Raw genomic sequence first — 25,381 nt, forward strand, 5'->3', positions numbered from 1 at the left:
AAAACGCTCAATGACGACTTATTTTCCTTCATTAAATGTACTGTATAATGTCATGCTCTTTAAGAAATTTCATGACTATGCTGTTGTAGAACTCCGCCCCTCGTCGGTCCACAGCTTCTTAGGCGTTCTCTTACTTTTATTAAATATCTGTTGGAAGGCTAACATCAGAATATTACCTCTCTTGTTTTTCAGGGGAACAACCCAGGCAAATCTACTCCTCAAATCAATAACGGTTAAAGCATACTTGTGTCCTTCATCATTATTTAGTTCAATTAAATCTGCAGACCAAATGTAATCAACGGCTTGAGAATAAACCTTCCTTCGTTTAAACTTTGTGATCATAGGTTTGTGTAACTCATTAGCTGAAATGGCTCCTTCCTCCTTCTTAATACCATCCTTGGAGTTTAGTCGTTTTGTAAGGGCTTTGCCCCGGGTGGAACACCTTGAAGTGTAATTCCAAGCCCTAATCTCAATTTAGCGCCTATCATCTTCTTCACGATAAGCCTATCAACTTTCTCTCTCAACGTTGGATTTCGGATCAGAGACAAATTATACAGTATTTCTCTATCAGCTTCATGTTTTCCGGCTAATGTATCGTTTTTACCATAATCAATGTCATGCTTCATACACACCTCATCAACCCTGTCTTTAGGTTTAGACCAAGGTTTAGGGTTGCCATCCTCATCTAGTCTTTTTTCTAAGTTTGTTCCTGGGCCACAGATGGAATACCCCAGTAGATGTAGTTCCCCTGGAATCCCCGTTGTAAATTTAGTCCCTGATAGAAATTTTTGTATATCTCCTCCGCTTTTCGGTGAGATGAATTGACACTTTAGTCCCGCATATTACACATTCTCCCCTTTCATAAACTCTGTTCTTTTTATTTATATCGTAGGAGATATTTTTAGATTTCATTTTCTATTTGCACTTGATACAATAACTCATTTTTATTACTAACGTTTTAAATTTTTTTTATTATGTACATGTTCCCATTAGAGCGACAATCAATTCCATTGTTTAAAATAAACCTTTTATCATCATAAGCCTCAAGAGCTTTCTTGTTCACCTCCTCCGTATATAATTGATGTGCATAACTTCTTATCGTATTCATTTTTCTAAACTCCTCTTTCTTTAAAATTAAACAATTTAAATAATGTTCAAAGCCTATTTCTTCTTTGATAACATTTTTCTTTATTCCTTTCAACTTCTTATCACATCTTTCAATATTATTATCAATATATTTATAAGCATAAGCCTTCGATCTCAATCCAACATATTCAGTCATTACCTTTCCTCCTAATTCATCCTTAAACTTTTCAATAACCTTTTTATTCTTTGAGGAAAACAACTTATCAGTTGGCTTATAATTGCTCGTATCATACGAGTCACTATCCTCAAGCATATCTGAATAAACATCTTCCGTCTTAATTTCTAAAATAAAACTATCCGTATCCGTATAAAGTAGAGAAACATTATCTTGATATTTCTTCTTCAAGTTATTGTAAAGGTAATCGTACATTAGTAATTTTGATAAATCAAGAACCGTCGTTCCTATATAAATAGGTTTATCCATTTTAATACTCTCTTTTTGCAAATGAATAGCAACAAAGTTCTCTGAAAATACCACTTCTCTTTGAAAACTAGGTTTATTAATTAATTTTGCTGCTTGCTTAAAAGATGCAGTAAGTCTTATGTTTTCTCTATTCCTAAGATTTTCCATTGTCTTTCCAAATACAGAATTATTCATCAATTTATAAAAGTCTTTCTCAAAATCAGTTTTTGCTTCGTTTCTCCTTTGAGTATTAAAATCAATATACTCCTTCATCCAATGACTTTGGTTTATCTGTATAACTCTATGGACTTTCTTTACTATCAATCCTGCCAATACATATTGCTTCAAGTTCCTTTGGTGTAAAACGTAATTTTCTTTATCATATAATGTAGTAGGTAATTTTTCTGTTGGTTTACCTTTTATATTAAATGTTCGTTGATAATCACTTAGCCATTCTTCTTTCGGACATTCTTTGGTGGGGGCATATGGTAGGTCGTCGTGTTTATTATGGAGTTCTTCAGGATATTTCAAATCAACCTCAAAATAATATCCAACTTCCGAATCGTCCAATTCTTTTTGCGAGGATGTAACGATGCTTTGTAAAACCTTTTCGTAATCTTTCTCTTCAACCCATTTGAGTCCTCCATAAGGTAGAGCTTGAGACATAGCCCATCCATACAAATTATTAGCATCGTAATACATCAGGTAAGAACTATCTTTCGTATCATCATAATTAGGAAGATACTTATTGTTAGCCTTAGCATATCTCTTAGAACATACTTGTGATATTCCCCCTCTTTTAGCCTCTTCCATCATCAAAAGCACATCTTCATCACTGATTAAATCCAACTTTTGTTTCGTCATTTTTAACATGGCACTCCAAGCCAATCCAGGAGCGGTGTCGTAGTGGACGGGATCTAGCCCATATGATTGTTTATTATGACAAACTGTTCTAAAGGTTTCAAAGACGTCGGCTAGTAGTAAGACGTCGATTTTAAGATACAAATCATGATACTCGCCAAGGTTCTATATGTTAAACGTTTTCCTAATATTTTGTGCTTGAGTATATTCTTTATCGGTTATATGACATTTATTTAACTTGTTATAGAAACATTATTTTGGGGGAAGTTGTGTTTCTTTAAATCTCTCAAATGAATCCATGTAATCATACAGGTATATTCCCTTTTGTGATAAGAGTTCAATTTCTTTTTTATCTGATATATACTCTGAAAGACACGGAAAGTTTTTAATATTTGATGCCAGGGTAGATAATGGACTTGCCATACATTTACACGAGTCAAGAAACCTGATGTAGGTCATATCATATATATCTTTACCTTTTTGTTTGTTAAATCCTATTTTTGTACGTATTGTTTTTGTGAATGAAATGCAATCCTGATCTGTGGTAGGAATTGCTGAAATGTTTCCATATGTTTTTGAAAGCTCCTTAATAAATAGATGTGTATCATAATGGGCGTTGTTGTGAAGAAAGACCGGAATGAAATTGGGGGTTTTATAATTAAGATTACATTAATTATGGGACCAATATAGGCCGGACCCCTATATTTCCCAGTGAGATGACAATGGTCTCTAACCTTTGGCCCCCCAGTATTTTCCTTCCCATCAATTTTATTCCCCACAGATATGACAGATACTATTTGTCTGCTTAAATTCTGTTTCTTCTTCTTTTGTTAGGGGGTTCATCGGTTTATTGGTTACTCTCATTATCTTTCTTTAGCATACACAGTCCTCTTCTAATCGTTTTATAAACTCAGAAGCCACATCTTCTCCTCTATAAAGTTATTGTTTGTTGTATTTGTCACCAGCGGATGATTTAATATAATAACAAAACCCACAAGGAGTATGTTTTTGATATTTATTCGTGGATGTTTCGTTTGATTTTGAAGAAGTGTCATTCATCTTTTCAAGAATACATTCAAAGTCAGCATATGTCACGAATGGGTGTTTTATAGTTTTATCGAAATCTTTGAATGATATTGTTATGGTTTTTGCCGCCCTTCCTGCCCTTACCAAGGGGAGGTTAAGCCCCTTGTTCTTCTTGGGTAGGAGCAACCGAGAGACTTGAAGCGCCCCTCCCAGGCAAACGCAGGGTAGGGTTCCGGGATGATGTTCGCACGTACCTAAGTACCTGCGCCGCCGCGGAAGCGGGGAATCAAGCCTCGCACGAGCCACGCGTAATTTGAGTACACCGAGCGGATTGCGTACCACGTGGTCCGTGTAGTTACCTTGGTATTGGAACCCGATTAGAGCGGTTTTATTCGTACCACGCTTAGTCAATGATGGAAAAGACGAGATGGTCGAATAAAGGAAGAACACAGGTTTAATTACTATTCACACTAGTATGTACAAGTCAAAGGGACACAGAGCAGTCTTATACAGTCTTATACTTATTCCCAGACACGGGTCCGATCACACTCACAGGGGGAAATGAAGGAAGGATGATGTTCACTCGCTGCCTTGGTCATCCAGGAACGGCTTTGCCCGGCATGGCTCTCCACGGTCACAGCGCGTCCCGTGATGAAGGCAAGCAGGCGGTGGGAGGGATCCTTGCAGCACGTCTCTCGAACAAAGGGCAGATCAGGCAGGCGGGAGGGAAATGTACGCGTCTCTCACCAGGCTTGGCGGTTTTCCACAGCGCGATTAATTACCGGCGCACTCCCACTCGCGTAACCCAATAGAGGTTCTGCCTCAGGCTCAACCGAGCGTCCAATTTGTAAGAGCGCTTATAGCTCGGTTCATGCGCGTCTTCTCTCAGAACTCGTAACTTGCTCAACACTCAAGCGCCTCTCCCATAAGTTGGTTCAGCTCACCTCTCGCAGAACTCCGGTGGGGACTTCGTGCAACGGGCTATATGGCCAACCCCCTTAGCTCTCTCGAATGTTCTAACCACGCCTTGTGACGCAGTGCCGCAGCCACTCCCTTCGAGCCCTGATTGGCGGCTCGCGCTTACCGTCAGCTTCTCCTCCGCCCTCCTTTGGTCTGCCTCGATTTGCCAGGCCTGCCTTGTGTTAATTTGTGCCAAAAAGCCAAAGGCAGCATAAGGCGGCATAAGGCGGCATAAGGCAATAAAGGCGGCATAAGGCAAGAAAGGACCTAACTCTCACTATTCTACTCAACGCAAAACTAACACAGGAAAAGGACTATGAGTGAAGTCACGAAAAATGGAACACTTTTGTAACAATCAGCAGTGGAAAATTTTCTACCTTTAAGGGTGTAGTACTGGTGAAAAATTGAGAAAACTACATAGGTACCTTTGAGAGGCCTTTACACAAAAACAAAGTCAAGTTAATATCTAATTTTCAGTTTTTCTTGAAAGATATAATCTTGGCTTTAACTCAGACCAGTTTCAACGCTTCTTTGTCATATTACATGCCCTCCCTGCCCTGCATCCCTGGTGTTGGGCTAGCGGCTAGGGTGCCGGCTTAGGATCCAAGGATCCTGGGTTCGAATCCCGGTCGATCGCTGAATTAACGCCAGGGGGGTTGACTCAGCCTGTCATCCTTCCGAGGTCGGCTAATTGAGTACCAGTTCACTGGTAATTCCCTGTTTGTCGTTAAAGGCGGCAAAAAGGGTTGGCGTCAGGAAGGGCATCCGGCCGTAAAACATTGCTTCCAATAGGGGACCGAAAAACAACAACAACCACTGTTCCCGAAAAAGGCCAACCCCGCTTTGCGGGGAAAAATGGCCTCTAAAGGTGGTTTTTGTCATATTACATGCATATAATTTGCATAAATTAGACCGTCAATAAAAAACAAGGAAAAACAGAACACATTTCTACTTCTATCTTCTATGTCACCTATCATTCTTTTCACACAAAACTTGGTACATGTATTATACATGTGTTACTCTACTACCTGATGAGAGGATTTTGTGAAATTATGTCAAATGTTCACTAATTAGCTAATTATGCCAATTATCAGATAAAACTTGGTTGTCCTTCAATAAATCCACAATGGCTACTCCTATAAACAAAAGCCTTCATCATTTTAAAGGAAGTGATATTCTGAATATCCTGTCCAAATTTCAGCCCAAAAGAATGATGCAAATTTAAAGTTATAACAAATTTCATGCAAAATATTATATTTCTTGTAAATTGCGTGTAAAGATAACAATAATTAGGGGTACTTCTATGACCTCTAATAGCATGATTCTTGTTTATAAGACTATAAGGAAACTGTTCAGCTAAAAAAAAAAAAAAAAAAAATCACCTGCTCACCAGTACTACACCCTTAAACAGTTTGTCTGTTGCTTTATTTTAGAGTATGAGGGTCCACGTGTACAAAAATAATGATTAGAAGATAACGGCTTGCTTTGCTTTTAAAATGGAGGCTTGTGAATTAGACAATTCAATATCTTATGTCACATCCGTCACGCTGATAAGATCATGTGCCTAGCAATGTTTACCTCTAATTAATATTATTTTCTTGGCATTTGAAGATGCAGAGGGGTGAAAACTATCAGAAAAAAATACTAAGTGTAAGTCTGTGATGGAAAAATGTAACATTGGTTTGCTGGTGTTGCCATATTGTGTCCCTCTACCACAATCTACCATGAAAAGTTTTCCTCTGGCAAATTTTAGAGGTCATGAGTACAAAATACTCTCAAAATCTATTGTATGCCTCATGTCTTTATACGATATACCCCTCTTAGTTCACCAAGTACAGTGTATTTTAACATTAAAGGCAATATCACCTCAGTGTGACGGACGTGACGTAAGCGACAATGTATGGAAATCACAAGATACTTGTTACTTTTCCATAATAAGTGATAGTTTGCCATGACAGAAATTCTTTACATGATACCAGCCTTTCTAAAATCGAAGAAAGCTGAGAACAAATAACAGAAACACATCAAACATGTCAGTTGTAAACTGTGACAACCTGACAACATGAAATTACATCAAGGTAAGTGAAAATCTAATTTTGACACTCAACAAGGATAGTGTATCAACAATAAATGGCTATTTTCCACATTACTTGCATTATGCACCACCATGTCAAGCCAATTACAGGCCTATGTATCAAAGACATGAAAGATAAGTGAGCATGACCAGGGAATAATTTGCAACTTTGTGCTGAAAACTCAACAGACAGTGTGATCAACTCCTGATTTGGAGCAAGTCTGTTAGATGGTAGGCACAATCTTGTAGCAGTTCATTTCCTCTTTCCAAATTCAGTTTTGATCCTGTTGAGGGCTGGGACTTCCAGTGGGTCAACTCCACTGAGGTCTAGCGGGCCACAGAAAATTGCAAATGGGTGGACACAATCTATGTCATCATTTCTTGGCCACTGGAAGACTGTATTCTCATTTCTGGTGTTTTGCGAACAAGACCGTTTGTCATTTCTGGTACTTATGTCACATCCGTCACAGTGTGACGGATGTGACACTTCAGGGGACGGAATCATTATTTTCCCCTTCTACAAATTAACATGAAGGCACAAATTAATCATTTGATGTTTGAGAATAGCTAATGGTTGAAGCTGTCTTAGGCATATTTTTTCATATTTTTGTAACTCTAACTTTTTGAATAAATTAGGGTGTGACAGACGTGACATAAGGGGACGGAAATTTTTTGCTGATTTTCTCATACAAAATTTTTTATGATGTGATATGTTTATTGAATTTTTTTTGTTTGTTTGTTTTGTTGTATACAGAGTCGAGGCTCGTGAAAGAGCTAACATTTATCAAACAAACAAATCAAACAAACAATCAAACAAACAAGTAAACAAAGTATATAAAAATGGGAGCGGTCGACAAGATGGGGAGAGAAGGGGAGGAAGCACACAAACACAACATTTGAGGGCAGGGACATCAGGAGATGTGTGGGAGGCAGAGGGCCTGGGGGGAGGCAGGATAGGTATAAAACGCAAGGACACCAAGGACTTCCAGGAAAGAAGACAAAAAGTCACCTCAAAAAAGTGGATTTGGGGTCAAATTAGCGGGGGTAGAAAAGATCAAGGTTTTGGATTGGGGAAGATAAAAGATGGTGGTGAACAGCCGTTTTAAAGACCTGGAGGGAGGAGTGGGATTGAAGAGAGTGAGGGAGTTTGTTCCAGAGGTGGGAGAAAAGAGGAATGAAGGAGTGAAGGTGAGCAGAGAGTCTTGATTTTGGCAGTTTAACCATAAGAGGGTTGCAGGCAGATCTTGTGCGACCTGCAGGAATATTTGGGGGACAGAGACCAGAGAGAGCTGGGGGAGCAAGGCCGGAGAGACGTCGGTAGAAGACGGAAAGACCACCAACCTGCCTGCGGTGAGTAAGTGAAAGGCCCTCGGAGATAGCGTCATCGCGGGAGATTCCAATGATTCTGAACGCTTTGGTTTCAACAGCGTGAAGACGAGCTAGGTGTGAGGCAGGAGCACCAGCCCAGAGGGGAGAGCAGTATTCCATTGAGCTGCGGATGAAAGCCTTGTATGTGGTGAGGAGCTCAGGTGTGCCAAGGAAGGACTTCGCACGACGGAGGATGCCCAGTCGGCGACTGGCTTTGGAGGCCAGCTTGGAAATGTGGTTTTCCCAGGAAAGATCATGGCAGATAGTGAGACCCAAAAGCTTGAGTGACAGAACTTCTTGGAGAGGATTATTCAGAAAGTAGATGGGAGGGTTGTCCAGTCGGTCTTTTCGGAGAGACATCGTAAGAGTGTGAGATTTGTCAGGATTGAAAGACATGTTCCACTTGTTTGCCCAGTCTGTGATTTTGTCCAGGTCTGCAGAGAGTGAGGAGGCTGCAGACTGCCGATCTGAGGGATGAGGAATGGAGCGGCAGAGAGTGGAGTCATCAGCAAAGAGATAGAGAGGATTTTCAAGAGAGTCAGAGAGATCATTGATGAAGACCAGAAAAAGCACAGGGCCCAGAACACTGCCTTGGGGAACTCCAGCCTGAACAGGAAGAGGAGATGAGAGAAACCCATTCAGGGCCACACGGTGACTACAACGAGAGAGGAAGTCCGCCAGCCATGCGTGGAGATTTCCATGGATACCAAAGGAGTAGAGTTTGGTGAGCAGAGCGGGGTGCCAGACCGTATCGAAGGCACGTGATATGTCGAGGGAGACAGCTCTAATTTCCTGTTTGGCATTGAGGACCTCCATCCATTGTTGAGACAGCAGAAGCAGCATGTCCAGAGTAGAGTGACCTGGTCTGAAACCAAATTGATGATCAGAGATCAAGCCATTGGAGAAGAGGAAAGATTTCATATCCGAAGCAATGATGGATTCCATGACTCTGCTGATAATTGGGAGAAGGCTGATTGGTCTGTAGTTGCTAGGATCTGTTTTTGCACCTTTTTTGTGCAAAGCGGTGATGTTGGCTGATTTCCAAGCAGATGGCAGTTGACCTTGAGCAAAAGAGAGGGTGAAGAGAACAGAGAGAGGGAGTGAAAGAGCGGAAGAACAGGATTTTAGGACCCGTGGTCTGATGCCGTCAGGTCCAGTTGCAGAATCAGAGTCGAGGGTTGACAGAAACTTTTCCACCTTGTCAGGAGGAAAGGATACGGAGTCCAGGAGCAGCTGGGTACGACTGGGTACGGTGGGTACAGAGAGGGATGGGTTTGGGACACAAGATTTAGAGGCAAATACAGAGTTGAGGCATTCAGCTTTTTCACGTGCGGAGTCAGCTGTGTAGCCGTTTGAGGTAAGGGAGGGGATGGAGGGGGAACAAACACCAGAAAAAGATTTGACCAGATGCCACCAGGATTTGGAAGAGGGAGACAGATAAGAGAGTTCGGTATTGAGAACGGAGAGATATTGTTTCCTGGCTCTCCTGAGGGTGGACACACACTTGTTTCGGGCTTTGTGAAAGGAAATGAGATTTCCTTCCGTTGGATTTGCTTTCCAGGAGACGAAGGCAAGTTGTTTCTGGGCAACAGCCTCACCACAAGATTCCGTGTACCATGGACGGGAGGAAGGGTATGACAACTGAAGACGAGATGGGATAAATCTGTGCATGAGAGAGAGCAATTTACTTTGGAAGAATTCCCAGATGAGTTGATGTCAGAGGTGGTAGAGATGGGAGACCAGTCCAGATGATTGATGGCTGCTTGAAGACCGTGCCAGTTGGCCTGAGTGAAATGCCAGACTCGTCGACGCTGAGGAGGCTCCCTGAGAATGGTCAGAGAGATGTCCACTTTAACAAGCACATGATCAGATGAGCCGATTGGAGCAGAAGAAGAGCAGCAGACATTTTCAGGGAAGTTGGTCATAACCAAGTCCAGAAGAGAAGATGCTCAGTTGACTGAGATCCGGGTTGGGAAATTGACAGATTGTGTCAGTCCCAATGAGTCGCAGAAGTCCTTTGCTGAGGAGCCATGGCTGGTGAGAGGTACCCACACCCAGCCAACTGGCATGGTGACAATTGAAATCACCACATATGAGGAAGAGAGAGTTAGGATGAGTAGACAGAAGTTGGTCCATATTATCAGACAGCGAGATGTAGATGGAGTCATCACTGTTTGGTGGACGGTACAACACACATATGAACAAGAGGTGGGAGCGAAGGGGAAGCCGTAGCCAGAGGTATTCCTGGGGGTGAGGTGGAGAGAGTGCAGGGCGAGTGAGGAAGAGAGTTTTTGATAAAGATAGCAACCCCACCTCCATGACGAGGCTCAGGTCTATCATACCGGAGGAGGGAGTAACCCGGGAGAGATACTAAGGAATCAGAGACATCATGAAGGAGGAAAGTTTCTGTTAAGCAGATCACGTCTGGTTTGACAGAAGCAACCTGTATTTTAGGAGACGCAATTTACTTATAGACTTATAGACAACTTTAATTAATTTTACTTATAGACTTCAACAGAGAATGGTATCTACAACAGAAAAATGCAAAAGATATAGTTATTCTGTTACCATTTGTAAAGGAGTAAAGTAATAATTAGTACCACTCAAATTGAGCTCACTTTGAAAATAGCGCCATCTTCCCATCTCAATTACTCCGTAATGAAGAGGGGTAGAACGATAATTTTTTCACTGAAATAAACCTTAGCATTTAAATTTTACATAAAAAAATAAGGAGACACCTCAAAACCTTCCTGCTAATAATAGTTGATCAAAGAAATGTCATAGTCTAACTACTTTACATTTTAATGCCAAAAATACCCCCTTTTTTGGCCTTTAACCTGTCACGCAAGAACCAAAAATTGTTATATTGCACTGAAGTTGTCTCTGCAGGTAGAGGAGACCCCATTACACATCATACAAGTGTAAAATAGTGGATATTTTATTTGTAATAAGAAAATATCAAGCCCTGTATTGAGAAAAATGAAAGTGTTCCATTTTTCGTGACTTCACTTCTATGCTTACACATACGAAGAAATAACTGAACTATCGCGAGGCTACATGTTGTAGTGTGACTAAACTATGAGGGGGAAATTAACCTTTATTGTACAAAACTCAAAACCGCAACAATATGTTTGAACCTTCTGCCGGCATATTAATTACTGTGGCTTTATGTATGACACAGTATTGTAAGTGTTTGTCTAATCTTTCTTGACTATTACAGAAGTTGAGACATCGCTTACAGATATATTTTTTAGCCTCGTGTTTGTTTATTTGTGAAGAAACTAATCTTGATAAATTTTTGATGTAAGCGTAATGTGAATTTTCTTCCAAATTATAATATGGAAGGTCAATATGAGTTTCATCATTTTTATAGTTATCATAAGTTTGTGAAACCCGAACTTTGTTTTTATCCTTTAGATCATAAACATTAATAGATAGATTATTCATTTTCTCAAATTTAGGAATATCTTTCATGGTCATTGGAAATGGTAAACCAGTAACATTTAACTCGTTTTCATATTTCCCATAATGTGATACCCTTTGAACATGATGTTCAGCGGGATGTAAGCATGCAAGAACAGACCATAGAAAACATTTATGATCTTTATTTTGAATATTAATAATAATTGCCGTTTTATTTTTTATAACCGTCGGCAATTCAATATAAGAAGAAGCTTTTAGGGGGTTTGATTTTAGAACATGTATATCGATGAAAAGTATTCTCGTAATAGTAAATGCACTACCCACAAGCGAATGGATCCACCTGTTCTTCTTGTTCTATAAGTTTATCATAAACGTCCGTTAATAAGAATCCCTGGAGTGATGCGATAAAGTAAGGTTTTGTTCTCGTATAACGTTTTATAATAAGATCCCCTATTTCAGTATTTGGTTTTTTCAATTCCATTTTTACTCCCATATAAAATTTAAGGGGTTTAATCTCATCCAAAACATTCTTTACATAGCTTTCAACGGTGGGTTTGACTGGTTCAACCGCCTCAGCTATTGATTTTGGTTCTGGGGGTGGTAAATTAAAAATCGTTATTTTAATATGTCCATTAAATGCCCCATCACAGTCCTTTATCGTGTACCCCAACAACTTTATGTGTTTTTGTGATTTAAGATGAGTAGGAAAGCTCCTCTTCAAGACCTTCTTATCACAAACGTGACAATATTTTGTTTCTCGTTCGGGTGGAGCTGCTCTATGTAAAAGTTTGAGTGTGTGTTTTTGGGATTTAAGATGTCTTTTACGTTCACTTTTATAATCACGTTTACAAACATCACAATACCATGTTTTTGGTTTGTCTTGTTCAAGGGGAGCCATCATCTGGGAAAGTTTGGCTTTGTGTTTGTTGGATTGAAGGTGTTGTTTATAATTGTTTTTATAATCGTGATCACAAATATTACAATATGTTGTGACCTGCTTTTTATATGTCCTCATATTGTTCATTTTATATGAGAAAGTCCTACAAACTAAAATTCAGGCCATAGAAATAAAATGAATAAAATTGAAATGTTGGTGTAAATGTCCACCCCAATGTGTTAAATAAGTGATGACAAATCTTATCATGAAATTGTTTACGCTCAATTGTTTTTAAACCAGTAAAATCTTCAAGATTACATTTATGATTATGTTTATGCAATAACTGAAATAATAAATATTGCATATTCAGAATTTTTTTTCTATCTCGTGCTTCAACCTTATCTCTACCATGATTTTCATAGTATAGGTTTAATAATGTTTTTAAATCGGTAATTAGCGCTTGTTCTAAATGAGAAATATCATCCAATTTCTTCTTGGTTAATGTTACATATATTAGATTAATATTACCATAATATTTCATATATTTTAATTCTTTTAGAAACATGGTGATATGAGTTTTCGTAAAATTGGAATATTTTATAACCTCATCTTCGTGGTCGATAAAAAGTCTATATGCTTTAAACTTTTCGTTCAGATCGCTATTAACCTTTTCTGGTATTTTACAATATTGTTTACCTTGATATTGAGTAATACATTTTTGAAAATGAGAAACTGTTGTCAATATATTTCCCTATTATATTTACTCTCTTATAATCATTATAAGTCATATTAGAGTTAAAACTTAATTGTTGGTTATTACACCACAAACACGTTTTAATATTTGTGTAAGTTATTTCAAAATCAGATAAGTTTTGATTTTTTACAAAATGTACAAGTAATATGAGCGATGGGTTTAATTTCATATAAAATGGGTATATTCCACAATTTTAACCTTATTATTTCTCTTACAATATTTAAAAACACATTTATAATAGATACTTTCTTTTTAAAGATTGGATTATGTGTATTCATCGGTGATAATGGTTTAGATAAAATTGATTTATATTCATGTATCAATAATCCTGTCCTTACAATGTAGAACATTTTATCCTGATTAATATTCTGTAATGTTTGTTCAATATTTGCAATATTTGTTTTAATATCACCTGATGTTTCATTATAAGTTACAATTAAATCTTTTATCCTATCTAATTTTCCATGAAGCACATCAAATTCCATGTTAAATTTATTAATGATTTCACTATCAATGTCAATAATATCTATTTTTTCATTAAAGTTATTCATTTGTATTATAATTCTCATCCTGTTAAACTAAAAATCAATTTTTTAGTTTTATGATTATTTTCGTGAAAAATTTGCGAAAATCGTGAAATCTGACAAATCAGAAATTTTGAAAATCATCATTTTTTTATTTTTTGAAAATTGTGAAATCTGAAAATTTCGAAATTTGGGAAAATCAAGAAAATGTGAAAATGTGAAAATAAATAATTAATTGGTCACCATGTTTGTGGTGAGTCACTTTCTGTTTTTGGGTTGAGGCAGTTTTGGTTTGGGGGTAAGGAGGATGCTGAGGTTTGGGACATGGAATGTAGGGACAATGATAGGGAGATCAGGAGAAGTGATGGAAGAATTGGTCAGAAGAAGAGTGGACATAATAAATGTTGTGTGCAGGAGACGAGATGGAAGGGAAGTGGTGTGAGAATGGTGAAGGGAAGGCAGGGACAGAAATACAAGTTTGTGTGGCAAGGGTGCCCAGAAGGCATGAATGGTGTTGGTGTCCTGTTTTCTGAGGAGTTTGTAGACAGTGTGGTGAGTGTGATGAGAGTGAGTGAAAGGTTGATGATGGTGAAAATGATGATTGGAAAGCTCTTGGTGAACGTCATCTCGGGATATGCTCTGCAGGTTGGTCGGAGCAATGAAGAGAAGGACAAGTTGTGGTGTGCAATAGAGAAGCTGATGGAAAACGTGAAAGATGAGGAAGTTGTTGTGGTAGGAGGAGACCGAAATGGACATGTGGGAAGGGGTATGGATGGTTTTGAGGGAGTTCATGGGGGTTACGGATATGGGGTGAGAAATGGAGAAGGTGAAAGGATTTTGGAGTTTGTTGATGGAGCTGATTTGTTGATTTGTAATACTCAGTTCCAGAAAGAGGATAATAAGCTTGTTACATACATGTCAGGTGGGTCGACGACAACCATTGACTACCTGCTGGTGCGTAGGCGAGATAAGGGGCACCTCCGGGACACAAAGGTGATCCCGGGGGAGGAGGCTGTTTCACAGCACCACTTGGTTGGCTGCGACATAACGGTGAAAGGTGCGGGGAGAGCTCGGCGGGTGAAGTACCAACCGACAATGAAGGTGTGGAGGTTGAAAGAGGTGACAGTGAGGGAGGCATTAAAAGAGAGGCTGAGTATGGCAGAGGATGATGTGGTTGAGCTTGAAAATGATTGGATGTCAATGAAATATAGTCTGTTGGGAGCCGTTGGTGAGGTATGTGGATGGACAAAAGGACCACCGAGGCACTCGGAAACATGGTGGTGGGATGATGAAGTTGGAAAGAAGATTGACGAGAAGAGGAAGAAGTTCAAGGAGTGGCAGAAGGCGAAGGGTATGGGGGCAGAAAAGGCAGAGCATGAAAGTTATAAGGCAGCCAAGAAGGCTGCAAAGAAAGAGGTAGCAAAGGCGCAGGAGGCATGTAGGAAAATGTTCGGAGAACGCTTGGATTCAGAAGAAGGTCAGAGAGCGGTATTCAGGATTGCAAAGCAGATAGCGAAAGAGAGGTGTGATGTGATGGGGGTGAGTTGCTTGAAGGATGAAGTGGGACAAATCGTTGTGGACCCAGATGGAATTAAAGGAAGATGGAAGAGATATATGGAAATGCTGTTGAATGCAGAGAATGAATGGGATGGCAACATAGAGAGTAACCCAGTTTTAGGACCGGCAGAGAGATAACCGAGAAGGAAGTTGAGGAAGCGATAAAAGCAATGATGAGTAGAAAAGCGGGAGGGCCGACGGGAGTTGTGGGAGATATGTTGAAGGCAGCGGGAAATTGGGGTGTGAAGAGAATGACAGAGATCTGCAATCTGGTGGTGAAAGAAGGCTGCATTCCAGTGGATTCGGAACTGAGTACCCTTGTCCCTCTACACAAGGGGGAAGGTGACCCTCTGGACTGTGGCTCGTATCGAGCGATAAAGTTATTGGAGCATGGAATGAAGGTATTGGAAAGGGTGTTGGAGAGGAGGATAAGGAAGAAAGTGAAGATTGACGAAATGCAGTTTGAATTTATGCCAGGAAGAGGAACGACAGACACGCTTTTTATTGTGAGGCAGTTGCAAGAGAAGTACATGGAGAAGAGGAAGAGGTTGTTTCTTGGGTTTGTTGATCTGGAGAAAGCATTCGATAGGGTTCCACGTGAAGTAGTGACATGGGCATTGAGGAAGTTAGGAGTGGAGGCATGGTTGATCAGAGTAGTGATGGCAATGTACAAAAGAGCGCACACAGCTGTAAGGACGAAGGACGGGAACAGTGGTGAGTTTGAGGTGAAGGTGGGAGTGCATCAGGGGTCGGTACTAAGTCCAATACTATTTGTAGCTGTGATTTGTAGCCATGGGAGTTGTTGTATGCAGATGATCTGGTGTTTATTGCAGAAAGTATGGATGGGCTGAAGGAGAAGATGAACAAGTGGAAGGAATGTATGGAGACAAAAGGTCTGAATGTGAATATCGGAAAAACGAAGGTGATGGCAAGTGGTAAAGCATGTGGTGAGGTGGAAAGAACTGGGAAGTGGCCATGTGCTGTGTGCAGGAAGGGTGTCGGAGTGAATTCCATTCAATGTACAATGTGCGCTGAGTGGGTTCATCAAAAATGTAGTGGTTTGAGAGGGTCGTTAACCAGTGTGGCAGCTACATTCAAGTGTAAGGTGTGTACAGAGGGAGCTGCAGATGGAGGAAATGTTGAGTTGGATCTTGGAGACGGCGTGAAGCTTGAAGGTGTGAAAACATTTTGTTACCGAGGAGACATGCTGAATGGAGAAGGTGGATCAGACTCTGCAACGGTTGCTGGAGTGAGATGTGCATGGAAGAAGTTTCGGGAACTGAGTGGCGTGCTGATGAGGAGTGGAGTGTCGTTGAAGCTGAAGGGAAAGGTGTGTGCTGCATGTGTGAGAAGTGTTATGATTTATGGGAGCGAGACATGGGTAATGAACGTAGAGCAGCAACGAAGGCTCGAAAGGGTGGAAATGCGAATGGTTCGGTGGATGTGTGGAGTATCGTTGAGAGAGAGGAAGACAAATGATGAATTGCCAAAGATGATGGGAATAGAGCCTGTGATGGATGCTGTGAAGAGAAACAGTTTGAGATGGTTTGGTCATGTGTTGAGGAAGGATGAAAGTGACTGGTTGAGAAGAGTGATGGAAATGAATGTAGAAGGAAGTAGAGGACAGGGAAGACCGAGAAAGACTTGGCTAAAGATGGTCGAAGAAGAAATGCGGGCAAGGGGGTTGACAAGTGGAGATGCAGAAAATAGGGCAAAATGGAGAAGATTGTCATGGGGACCGGAAGGCTAACCCCCGCTCTTGCAGGGAAAATGGCCTTGAAATGCCTGTTGTTGTGTTGTTGGTAAGGGGGATGTGGGGAATGTGGTGGGGAGGGTGGGGTGGGTGGCCTGGTCTGGAACCTACCGTATACATCTACTTCCAGGTACGAGCATAAGGAAGTGTCTCTGTCAAGTCCATTTACTGACGATTTGCCACCTTAATACAGGTGCTCCGAAGGTGCACGAGTTTAAACTATAGGTTGTCCGCATCACTGTTCCAAATTCAAGTCGTAATACATAAATGAAATGGGATATAATCACGTGGTTTTTGTGAAAGAATATGTCCAAGTTTTGTTGTCTAGATTCGTCAAGATAATCATTGGCATTTGAATGGAATTTTTGTGGACTGCGCTCGAATGACTCACAACGTGTTCGACATCCTCAGCACTTCTTGATCGTCTTGTCCCCTTCCTCTGCAGGATGACACCGGTCTCCACAAACCTTTTGTGACACTCACCAATCGTTTTTCTCGATGGTGGCTACCTTCCATAAGTAATCCTGAAACTTTGTTAAACTTGAACCTGTGTAGCTGATTTGGTCTCTATAAACCAGGCAACACACTGCTTTTTCTTGTGGAGACGCCATTTGCAGAGTAAATGTGATGTCGTGTTGCAGGAGACACCCGGAAATAATAATAATAATACATTTATTTTATATAGCGCTTTTCAAGAAGCCCAAAGACGCTTTGACAGAGTACAAAAAACAAGTGCAAAAAGACAAAAATCAATAGGTAAATAATCAAAGCAAAAGGTTGTACGTCGAATTGAGTCGAGTACGTTGAGTACGTTGAGTACGTTGAGTACGTTGTATGTTCAGTACGTCGAAAAGTATGTTCAATTAATAATGTGAGTACGTCTATAAGGTATGTACAATTAGAATGTGAGTATGTCAATAAAGTATGTACAATTAGAATGTGAATACGTCTATAAAGCATGTACCATTTTTTTTTTTTTTTTTGTTTTGTTTTGTTTTGTATACAAGATCGAGGCTCGTGAAAGAGCGAACATTTATCACACAGAAAGACAAACCGACACATAACCGACAAACCGACACATAAAACAAATAACATCGGGAGCGGTAGACAAGATGGGGAGAGAGGGGGAAGGACACAAACACAACATTTGAGAGCAGGAACCGAGAGACATGGAGACATCGAGAGATCTGTGGGAGGGAGAGGGCTTTGGGGGGGAGGCATGGGAAAGGGGGTAGGAGAGGCATAAAACATATGGACACTGCCAAGACTACCAGGAAAGAAGTTGGAATTACAAACAAGGTGGATCTGGGGTGAATTAGTGGGGGTAGAAAAGATCAAGGTTTTGGATGGGGGAAGATAAGAGATGGTGGTGAACAGCTGTTTTAAAGACCTGGAGGGAGGAGTGGGATTGAAGGGAGTGTGGGAGTTTGTTCCAGAGGCGGGAGAAAAGAGGAATGAAGGAGTGAAGGTGAGCAGAGAGCCGAGATTTCGGCAGTTTAACCATCAGAGGCTTGCTGGCAGATCTTGTGCGACCTGTAGGAATATTTGGGGGACAGAGCACAGAGAGAGCTGGGGGAGCAAGGCCGGAGAGGAGTCGGTAGAAGACAGAAAGACCACCTACCTGCCTGCGGTGAGTGAGTGAAAGGCCCTCAGAGATAGCTTAATCGCGGGAGATTCCAATGATTCTGAAAGCTTTGGTTTCAACAGCATGAAGCCGAGCTAGGTGTGAGGCAGGAGCACCAGCCCATAGGGGAGAACAGTATTCCATTGAGCTGCGGATGAAAGCCTTGTATGTGGTGAGGAGCTCAGGTGTGCCTAGGAAGGACTTCGCACGACGGAGGATGCCCAGTCGGCGACTGGCTTTGCAGGCCAGCTTGGAAATGTGGTTTTCCCAAGAAAGATCATGGCAGACAGTGAGACCCAAAAGCTTGAGCGACCGAACTTCTTGGAGAGGATTGTTGAGAAAGTAGATGGGAGGGTTGTCCAGTCGATCTTTTCGGAGAGACATAGTAAGAGTGTGAGATTTGTCAGGATTGAAAGACATGTTCCACTTGTTTGACCAGTCTGTGATTTTGTCCAGGTCTTCAGAGAGTGAGGAGGCTGCAGACTGCCGATCTGAGGGAAGAGGAATGGAGCGGCAGAGAGTGGAGTCATCAGCAAAGAGATAGAGAGGATTTTCCAGAGAGTCGGAGAGATCATTGATAAAGACCAGAAAAAGCACAGGGCCCAGCACACTGCCTTGGGGAACTCCAGCCTGAACAGGAAGGGGAGATGAGAGAAATCCATTCAGGGCCACACGTTGACTACGACCAGAGAGGAAGTCCGCAAGCCATGCACGGAGATTTCCATGGATACCATAGGAGTAGAGTTTGGTGAGCAGAGCTGGGTGCCAGACCGTATCGAAGGCACGTGATATGTCAAGGGAGACAGCTCTGATTTCCTGTTTGGCATTGAGGTCCTCCATCCATTGTTGAGACAGGAGAAGCAGCATGTCCAGAGTAGAGTGACCTGGTCTGAATCCAAATTGATGATCAGAGATCAAGCCATTGGAGAAGAGGAAAGATTTCATCTCCGAAGCAATGATGGATTCCATGACTTTGCTGATAATTGGGAGCAGGCTGATTGGTCTGTAGTTAAAAGGATCTGTTTTTGCACCTTTTTTGTGTAAAGCGGTAATGTTTGCTGATTTCCAGGATGCTGGCAGATGACCTTGAGCAAAAGATAGGGTGAAAAGAACAGAGAGAGGGTGAGATAGAGCGGCAGAGCAGGATTTTAGGACCCGTGGGCTGATGCCGTCTGGTCCAGTTGCAGTGCAGAATCAGAGTCGAGGTTAGACAAAAACTCCTCCACCTTGTCAGGAGAGAAGGACACAGAGTCCAGGAGCAGTTGGGTTCGACTGGGAAAGGTGGGAACAGAGAGAGATGGGTTTGGGACTAAAGATTTTGAGGCAAACCCAGAGTTGAGGCATTCGGCTTTGTCACGTGCAATGTCAACTGTGTGGCCATTTGAGGTAAGGGAGGGGATGGAGGGGGAACAAACACCAGAAACGGATTTGACCAGACGCCACCAGGATTTGGAGGAAGGAGACAGGTTTGAGAGTTCGTTCTTGAGTGAGGAGAGATAGTGCTTCCTGGCACTCCTGAGGGTAGACACACACTTGTTCTGAGCTTGGTGGAAGGAACTGAGATTGCCTTCAGTTGGATTAGCCTTCCAAGAGGCAAAGGCAAGTTGTTTCAGGGCAACTGCCTCACCACAAGATTCGGTGTACCATGGACGGGAGGAAGGGTAAGACAACTGAAGACGAGATGGGATAAATCTGTGCATGGGAGAGATCAGTTTGCTTTGGAAGAATTCCCAGGAAGAATTGATGTCAGAGGCAGTGGAGATGGGAGACCAATCCAGACGATTGATGGCTGCTTGAAGCCCGTCCCAGTCGGCCTGAGTGAAATGCCAGACTCTTCGACGCTGAGGAGGCTCTCTGAGAATGGCCAGAGAGATGTCCACTTTGACAAGCACATGATCAGAAGAACCGATTGGAGCAGAAGAAGAGCAGCAGACATTAGCAGGGAAGTTTGTCATAACCAAGTCTAGAAGAGAAGAAACTCCATTGGCTGAGATCTGGGTCGGGAAATTGACAGATTGTGTCAATCCCAGTGAGTCACAGAAGTCCTTTGCTGAGGTGCCATGACTGGTGAGAGAGGAACCGACACCCAACCAGGTGGCATGATGACAGTTGAAGTCACCACATATGAGGAAGAGAGAGTTGGGATGAGTGGATAGAAGTTGGTCCATGTTGTCAGAGAGTGAAATGTAAATTGAGTCATCACTGTTTGGGGGACGGTACAGAACACATATGAACAAAAGGTGGGAGTGGAGAGGAAGCCGTAGCCAGAGGTACTCCTGGGGGTGAGGAGGAGAGAGGGCAGTGCAAGGAGAGTGAGGAAGAGAGTTTTTGATAAAGATAGCCACCCCACCACCAGGCCGAGGCTCAGGTCTATCATACCGGAAGAGGGAGTAACCAGGAAGAGATATTGAGGAATCAGAGACATCTTGAAGGAGGAAAGTCTCTGTTAAGCAGATCAAGTCTGGATTGTCAGAAGCAACCTGTATGGAGAGATCAGTCAGGTTTGAGCGAAGGCCCCGGATGTTTGAGGTCCATACCGTTAAAGAAGAGAGAGGGGGAGCATCGGGTACAGGACAGGGGAGGGGAGGAGTAGGGTAAGATGAAGGATGAGAGGGGGAGGTAGGGAGAGCAGTTGATAGTGTGTCAGAGATTACAGAAGAGTTCCAAGAAAGGGAAGGATGAGGAGGATGAAAGGTTTGGTGGTGAAGGGATGAGGCAGAGTGAGGGGTTGTTTGAGGGGGGGCATGGGACAGTAGAAGGTTGGGGGGGGGGGTGGAGGCATGAGATAGAAGGGAGACGAGGTGGGGAGGAGGCAACTTTGGGGAGGGGGGAGGAGGGAGAATTTGAGAGGAATGGTATGGGGGGAGATTTGAATGGACCATTAGAATGTGAGTTTATCTATAAAGCATGTACCATCAGAATGTGAGTACGTCCATAAAGTATGTACAATTAGAATGTGAGTATGTCAATAAAGTATGTACAATTAGAATGTGAATACGTCTATGAAGTATGTACAAAGTTCCCGCCTCCAGTTTTGCCAGCGAGGTTGCGTTTTTTCCAAGCTGTCCACACTCTCCACGCTATCAAAGTTAAGTGATTGTTCCCATTTGTATTTTTGTCAAAACTGTATTTTTATTTTACGGTGTGTGCACCTACTGTGTGTCCCTATGAAGAACTGTCTGATCTGATCTGATCCTCATAAATGAAAAAAAAAAAGGTCAATAGAACTTTGATAAATGTTCTTCATAAACGGCAAACCACACCGTTGTACCCCGTTTCGGTATATTTTTTTTTTATGGTTTGAATTTGGAACGGTAATTTGTGGACATGCTGTAAACTTCTTGTAATCTATCAGAAACTGTACTTGGCGTTTTTGTAGATTGTAGAAACTGTGAAGGTGTTTTTTCATTGTCATCGTTTTTGCATTGTCACCGTTTGTTGCATTGTCACCGTTTGTTGCATTGTCACCGTTTGTTGCATTGTCACCGTTTGTTGCATTGTCACCGTTTGTTGCATTGTCACAGTTTGTTGCATTGTCACCGTTTGTTGCATTGTCACCGTTTGTTGCATTGTCACCGTTTGTTGCATTGTCACCGTTTGTTGCATTGTCACCGTTTGTTGCATTGTCACCGTTTGTTGCATTGTCACCGTTTGTTGCATTGTCACCGTTTGTTGCATTGTCACCGTTTGTTGCATTGTCACCGTTTGTTGCATTGTCACCGTTTGTTGCATTGTCACCGTTTGTTGCATTGTCACCGTTTGTTGCATTGTCACCGTTTGTTGCATTGTCACCGTTTGTTGCATTGTCACCGTTTGTTGCATTGTCACCGTTTGTTGCATTGTCACCGTTTGTTGCATTGTCACCGTTTGTTGCATTGTCACCGTTTGTTGCATTGTCACCGTTTGTTGCATTGTCACCGTTTGTTGCATTGTCACCGTTTGTTGCATTCACCGTTTTTGCATTGTCACCGTTTTTGCATTGTCATCGTTTTTTGCATTGTCACCGTTTTTTAACTGTCACTGTCTTTGCATTCTCATATTCCAGTGAGACTTCTGATAAAGAATGGCAGGTCGGTGACTCGGCTGGAGCGTCGGGCATGAATGGGGCGGAAGAGGAGAAAGGGAAAGAATCGGAGACTGAGCATTTTGAGTTTCCCTCTTGCTCATCCCCACCTGGCCCGGTCTCTCAACGTCAGAGCTCCGTGACCTTCCAGCTAAGACTTGTGAACTCGCCAGGCCGGCACGACTTGCGCCACGTCATCATTGATGGCTCTGATGTGGCGTTAGCGTGAGTACCAAAATCTAACCGTGCACGCACCTCGGACCTTATTATTCTGACCTGCTATGCTGTTAAATGAACCTCATGGGATTCCATAAACTCCTAATGATTATACCTGATTATAAGTTGTAAGATTTTTATTTCCCAGGTTCATTTGTTTGTTTAGTTATTGTATTTTTTGCACGTGCCGACATGCCTGGTTCGTGATTTGCTGCTTAATGTTATTGCAGTTAGTTAATTAATTAATTACCCCATGCATGTGAAGTGAAAGGCAGGGGTTAAGCGATTGTCAGTCAACAAAAAAATTGGAAATCATTCCAAACGGGACACTCACTGTTTTTAAGGACATCATTAAGGACACGAATAACTAATGTAACATGTTAGATTGGGTGGTGTAATAGACACTGGGGTGTCAGATTGGGTGGTGTAATAGACACTGGGGTGTTAGATTGGATGGTGCAATAGACACTGGGGTGTTAGATTGGGTGGTGTAAAAGACACTGGGGAGTTAGATCGGGTGGTGTAATTAGCACTGGGGTGTTAGATTGGGTGGTGTAAATAGCACTGGGGTGTCAGATTGGGTGGTGTAAAAGACACTGGGGTGTTACATCAGTGGTGTAATAGACACTGGGGGGACAAGATGCCTCAGTATCCACAGAATAAATAAATAATTATCTGAAGAACTTTCTAGACTTGTAATTGCATTTTAGATGGGTCAATATGCCATCATACCCTCGACAAATTCTAACAAAAGGTTTTTCAGTGTTTTTTTTAACTACTGGGTGTTTTAAACGACAGAAAAAAAGTCTACCAAAATCTGACCACCGGAAGTGGGTTAAAACTAGGTCAGTTCCAAGATGGCCACCACTGACCCTGAAAATCAGGAAGGCAACTGTAACTTCTTTATTATTCGGTGTAGAACAATAATTTTGGTATCTAACCTCGGGTTTTAAGAGTCGAGGAATTCATTGGTGCCAATAAAATTTCAATCCGACTACTCAGACCCTTAAATCAAAGATTGCGGCCAACAATCATGAATTAAGTCACCGACCAATAACTCCCATATTATTTCCCTGTAAAGCATTTTTAGGGCCAAATAATGCAAATATCCGTTTTTTTAGAGTAAATTTTATTGACATGTTTCAGAAAAATGTATTTCAGAGTACACTCAATAATTCAGTGAAAAATCTCATACATACTGTTGCGTCGCCGGGGATTAAGATCCCCAGTGACGGATGGCCGACCGAGCCTTAACTCCGAGGTGTATGAGCCGAAAATATGGCGGTGTTATCTCTTTACAAGGGAAACTGAGGGTCCCCGGTCTTATTTGAACGAACGGACGCGGCGATGGTTTTCCGAAACCAGGAACAAATAAACGTACAAGACACAATAATTGAACATGCAACAAATAAAGGTTTAATGAAAATAATGCAGGCAATAAAAATGAAAGGTGAGATAAGATCTATAATTATTCCTAGATGAGGATCCTCCATACGGACTCGTATACAGACAAGAGAATGATAAAATAAAATCCACCCTTTTTGCCGGCACTCAGCTCTGGTCTCGATGAGGGTTTGGTGCCGTCACAGGTTCCGCGTCCCTGCGCGGGAAAACACGCGTTGGCGCAAAGTCGGGTTTGGTGCCGTCACAGGTTCCACGTCCCTGCGCGGGAAAACACGCGTTGGCGCAAAGTCGGGTCCACTGCCGGAACGAGGTAACCAGCCAAGAGCTCCTCCCTTGGTCCTTCTCGTTCGGCTGCACCGAGCTCCGACTGTACCGAACTTCCAGGAGCGCACACAAACCAGCCGCAGCAAACCAGAGGAACAAGCGTCCAACCCACACGAACGCCGGAACGGAGGGAGCAAAGGAAATGCGACCACCTGCCGCGTAGCCCAGGACAGAGAGACAAAATGGCAGTCGCTTCACTTTTTCTTCCTCCGTTCTCGAATGTTCCACGATGACGTCGCACTCGAACCAATCCCCACGCTTTACCACTTCAGTCCATGGCCATGACCAATCGTTCCTTTCGGGGCGGGGCCCTCACGGCCTTTCTTGACACCCATCGAGAATATCCGGGGGCGGGGTTCCCTTGCCGATCGGCAAATGTGATGGGTTTCTGTCGGGCTTGTCGGTGTTGTAATGTGCCTGAGTTAGTTTCCTGATGGCTCTCATCTTATCGCAGGCTGATTTATTACAACCACAATGGTCAGATCACAAGAGGTGGGATGAACAGGGGGATTAGTCTTACTCCCTAAGCTACATAGCACAAGAGCCACCCTCCGTATGGCTCACGTCACACTTAATCCGAACACACGGAGCTGACTTATTTACATCAAGATGTTCTTAGACGACATTTGGAGCATGGTAATCTATACAATTCTACCTGGACTAAGGTATTTCATTACCTACCCCCACACATGTAACAATACTAAATGCAATAGTAAAAAAAAAGTAACTCACTCTTTCACCATCTCGATTTAGTCCTCAATTGATGTTGTACACTTTATGCAATTGATGTTGTACACTTTATGCAATTGATGTACACTTTTGGAATGCCTCTTGACTGTCCGATCTAAAAGACAGTGGTTTTGCCATCTGCTGGAGTGTAATGGAGAAGAATAATTAACAAGTTAGTGTCCTCCAATCAGTGTTGTTGGCTTAGCGGCTAGGGTGCCAGCTTAGGATCCTAGGATCCTAGGATCCTGGGTTCGAATCCCGGTCGATCGCTGAATTAACGCCAGGGGGGTTGACT

General features: G+C 42.1%; 1 protein-coding gene across 1 annotated transcript in view; it reads left to right on the top strand.

Annotated features, from left to right (window-relative positions):
• The window catches only part of LOC137416408 (NEDD4-binding protein 1-like), an 89,669-nt gene that overhangs the window by 26,831 nt on the left and 37,457 nt on the right, over positions 1 to 25,381 (top strand). The window contains exon 5 of the mRNA XM_068101985.2: positions 22,396 to 22,638. Within this exon, the coding sequence (XP_067958086.2) occupies positions 22,396 to 22,638 (243 nt within the window). The remainder of the gene's footprint in view (positions 1 to 22,395; positions 22,639 to 25,381) is intronic.

The sequence above is a fragment of the Myxine glutinosa genome, chromosome 5, assembly GCF_964187855.1.
Source record: "Myxine glutinosa chromosome 5, kmMyxGlut1.1, whole genome shotgun sequence".
In the NCBI taxonomy this organism is placed as follows: Eukaryota; Metazoa; Chordata; class Myxini; order Myxiniformes; family Myxinidae; genus Myxine; species Myxine glutinosa.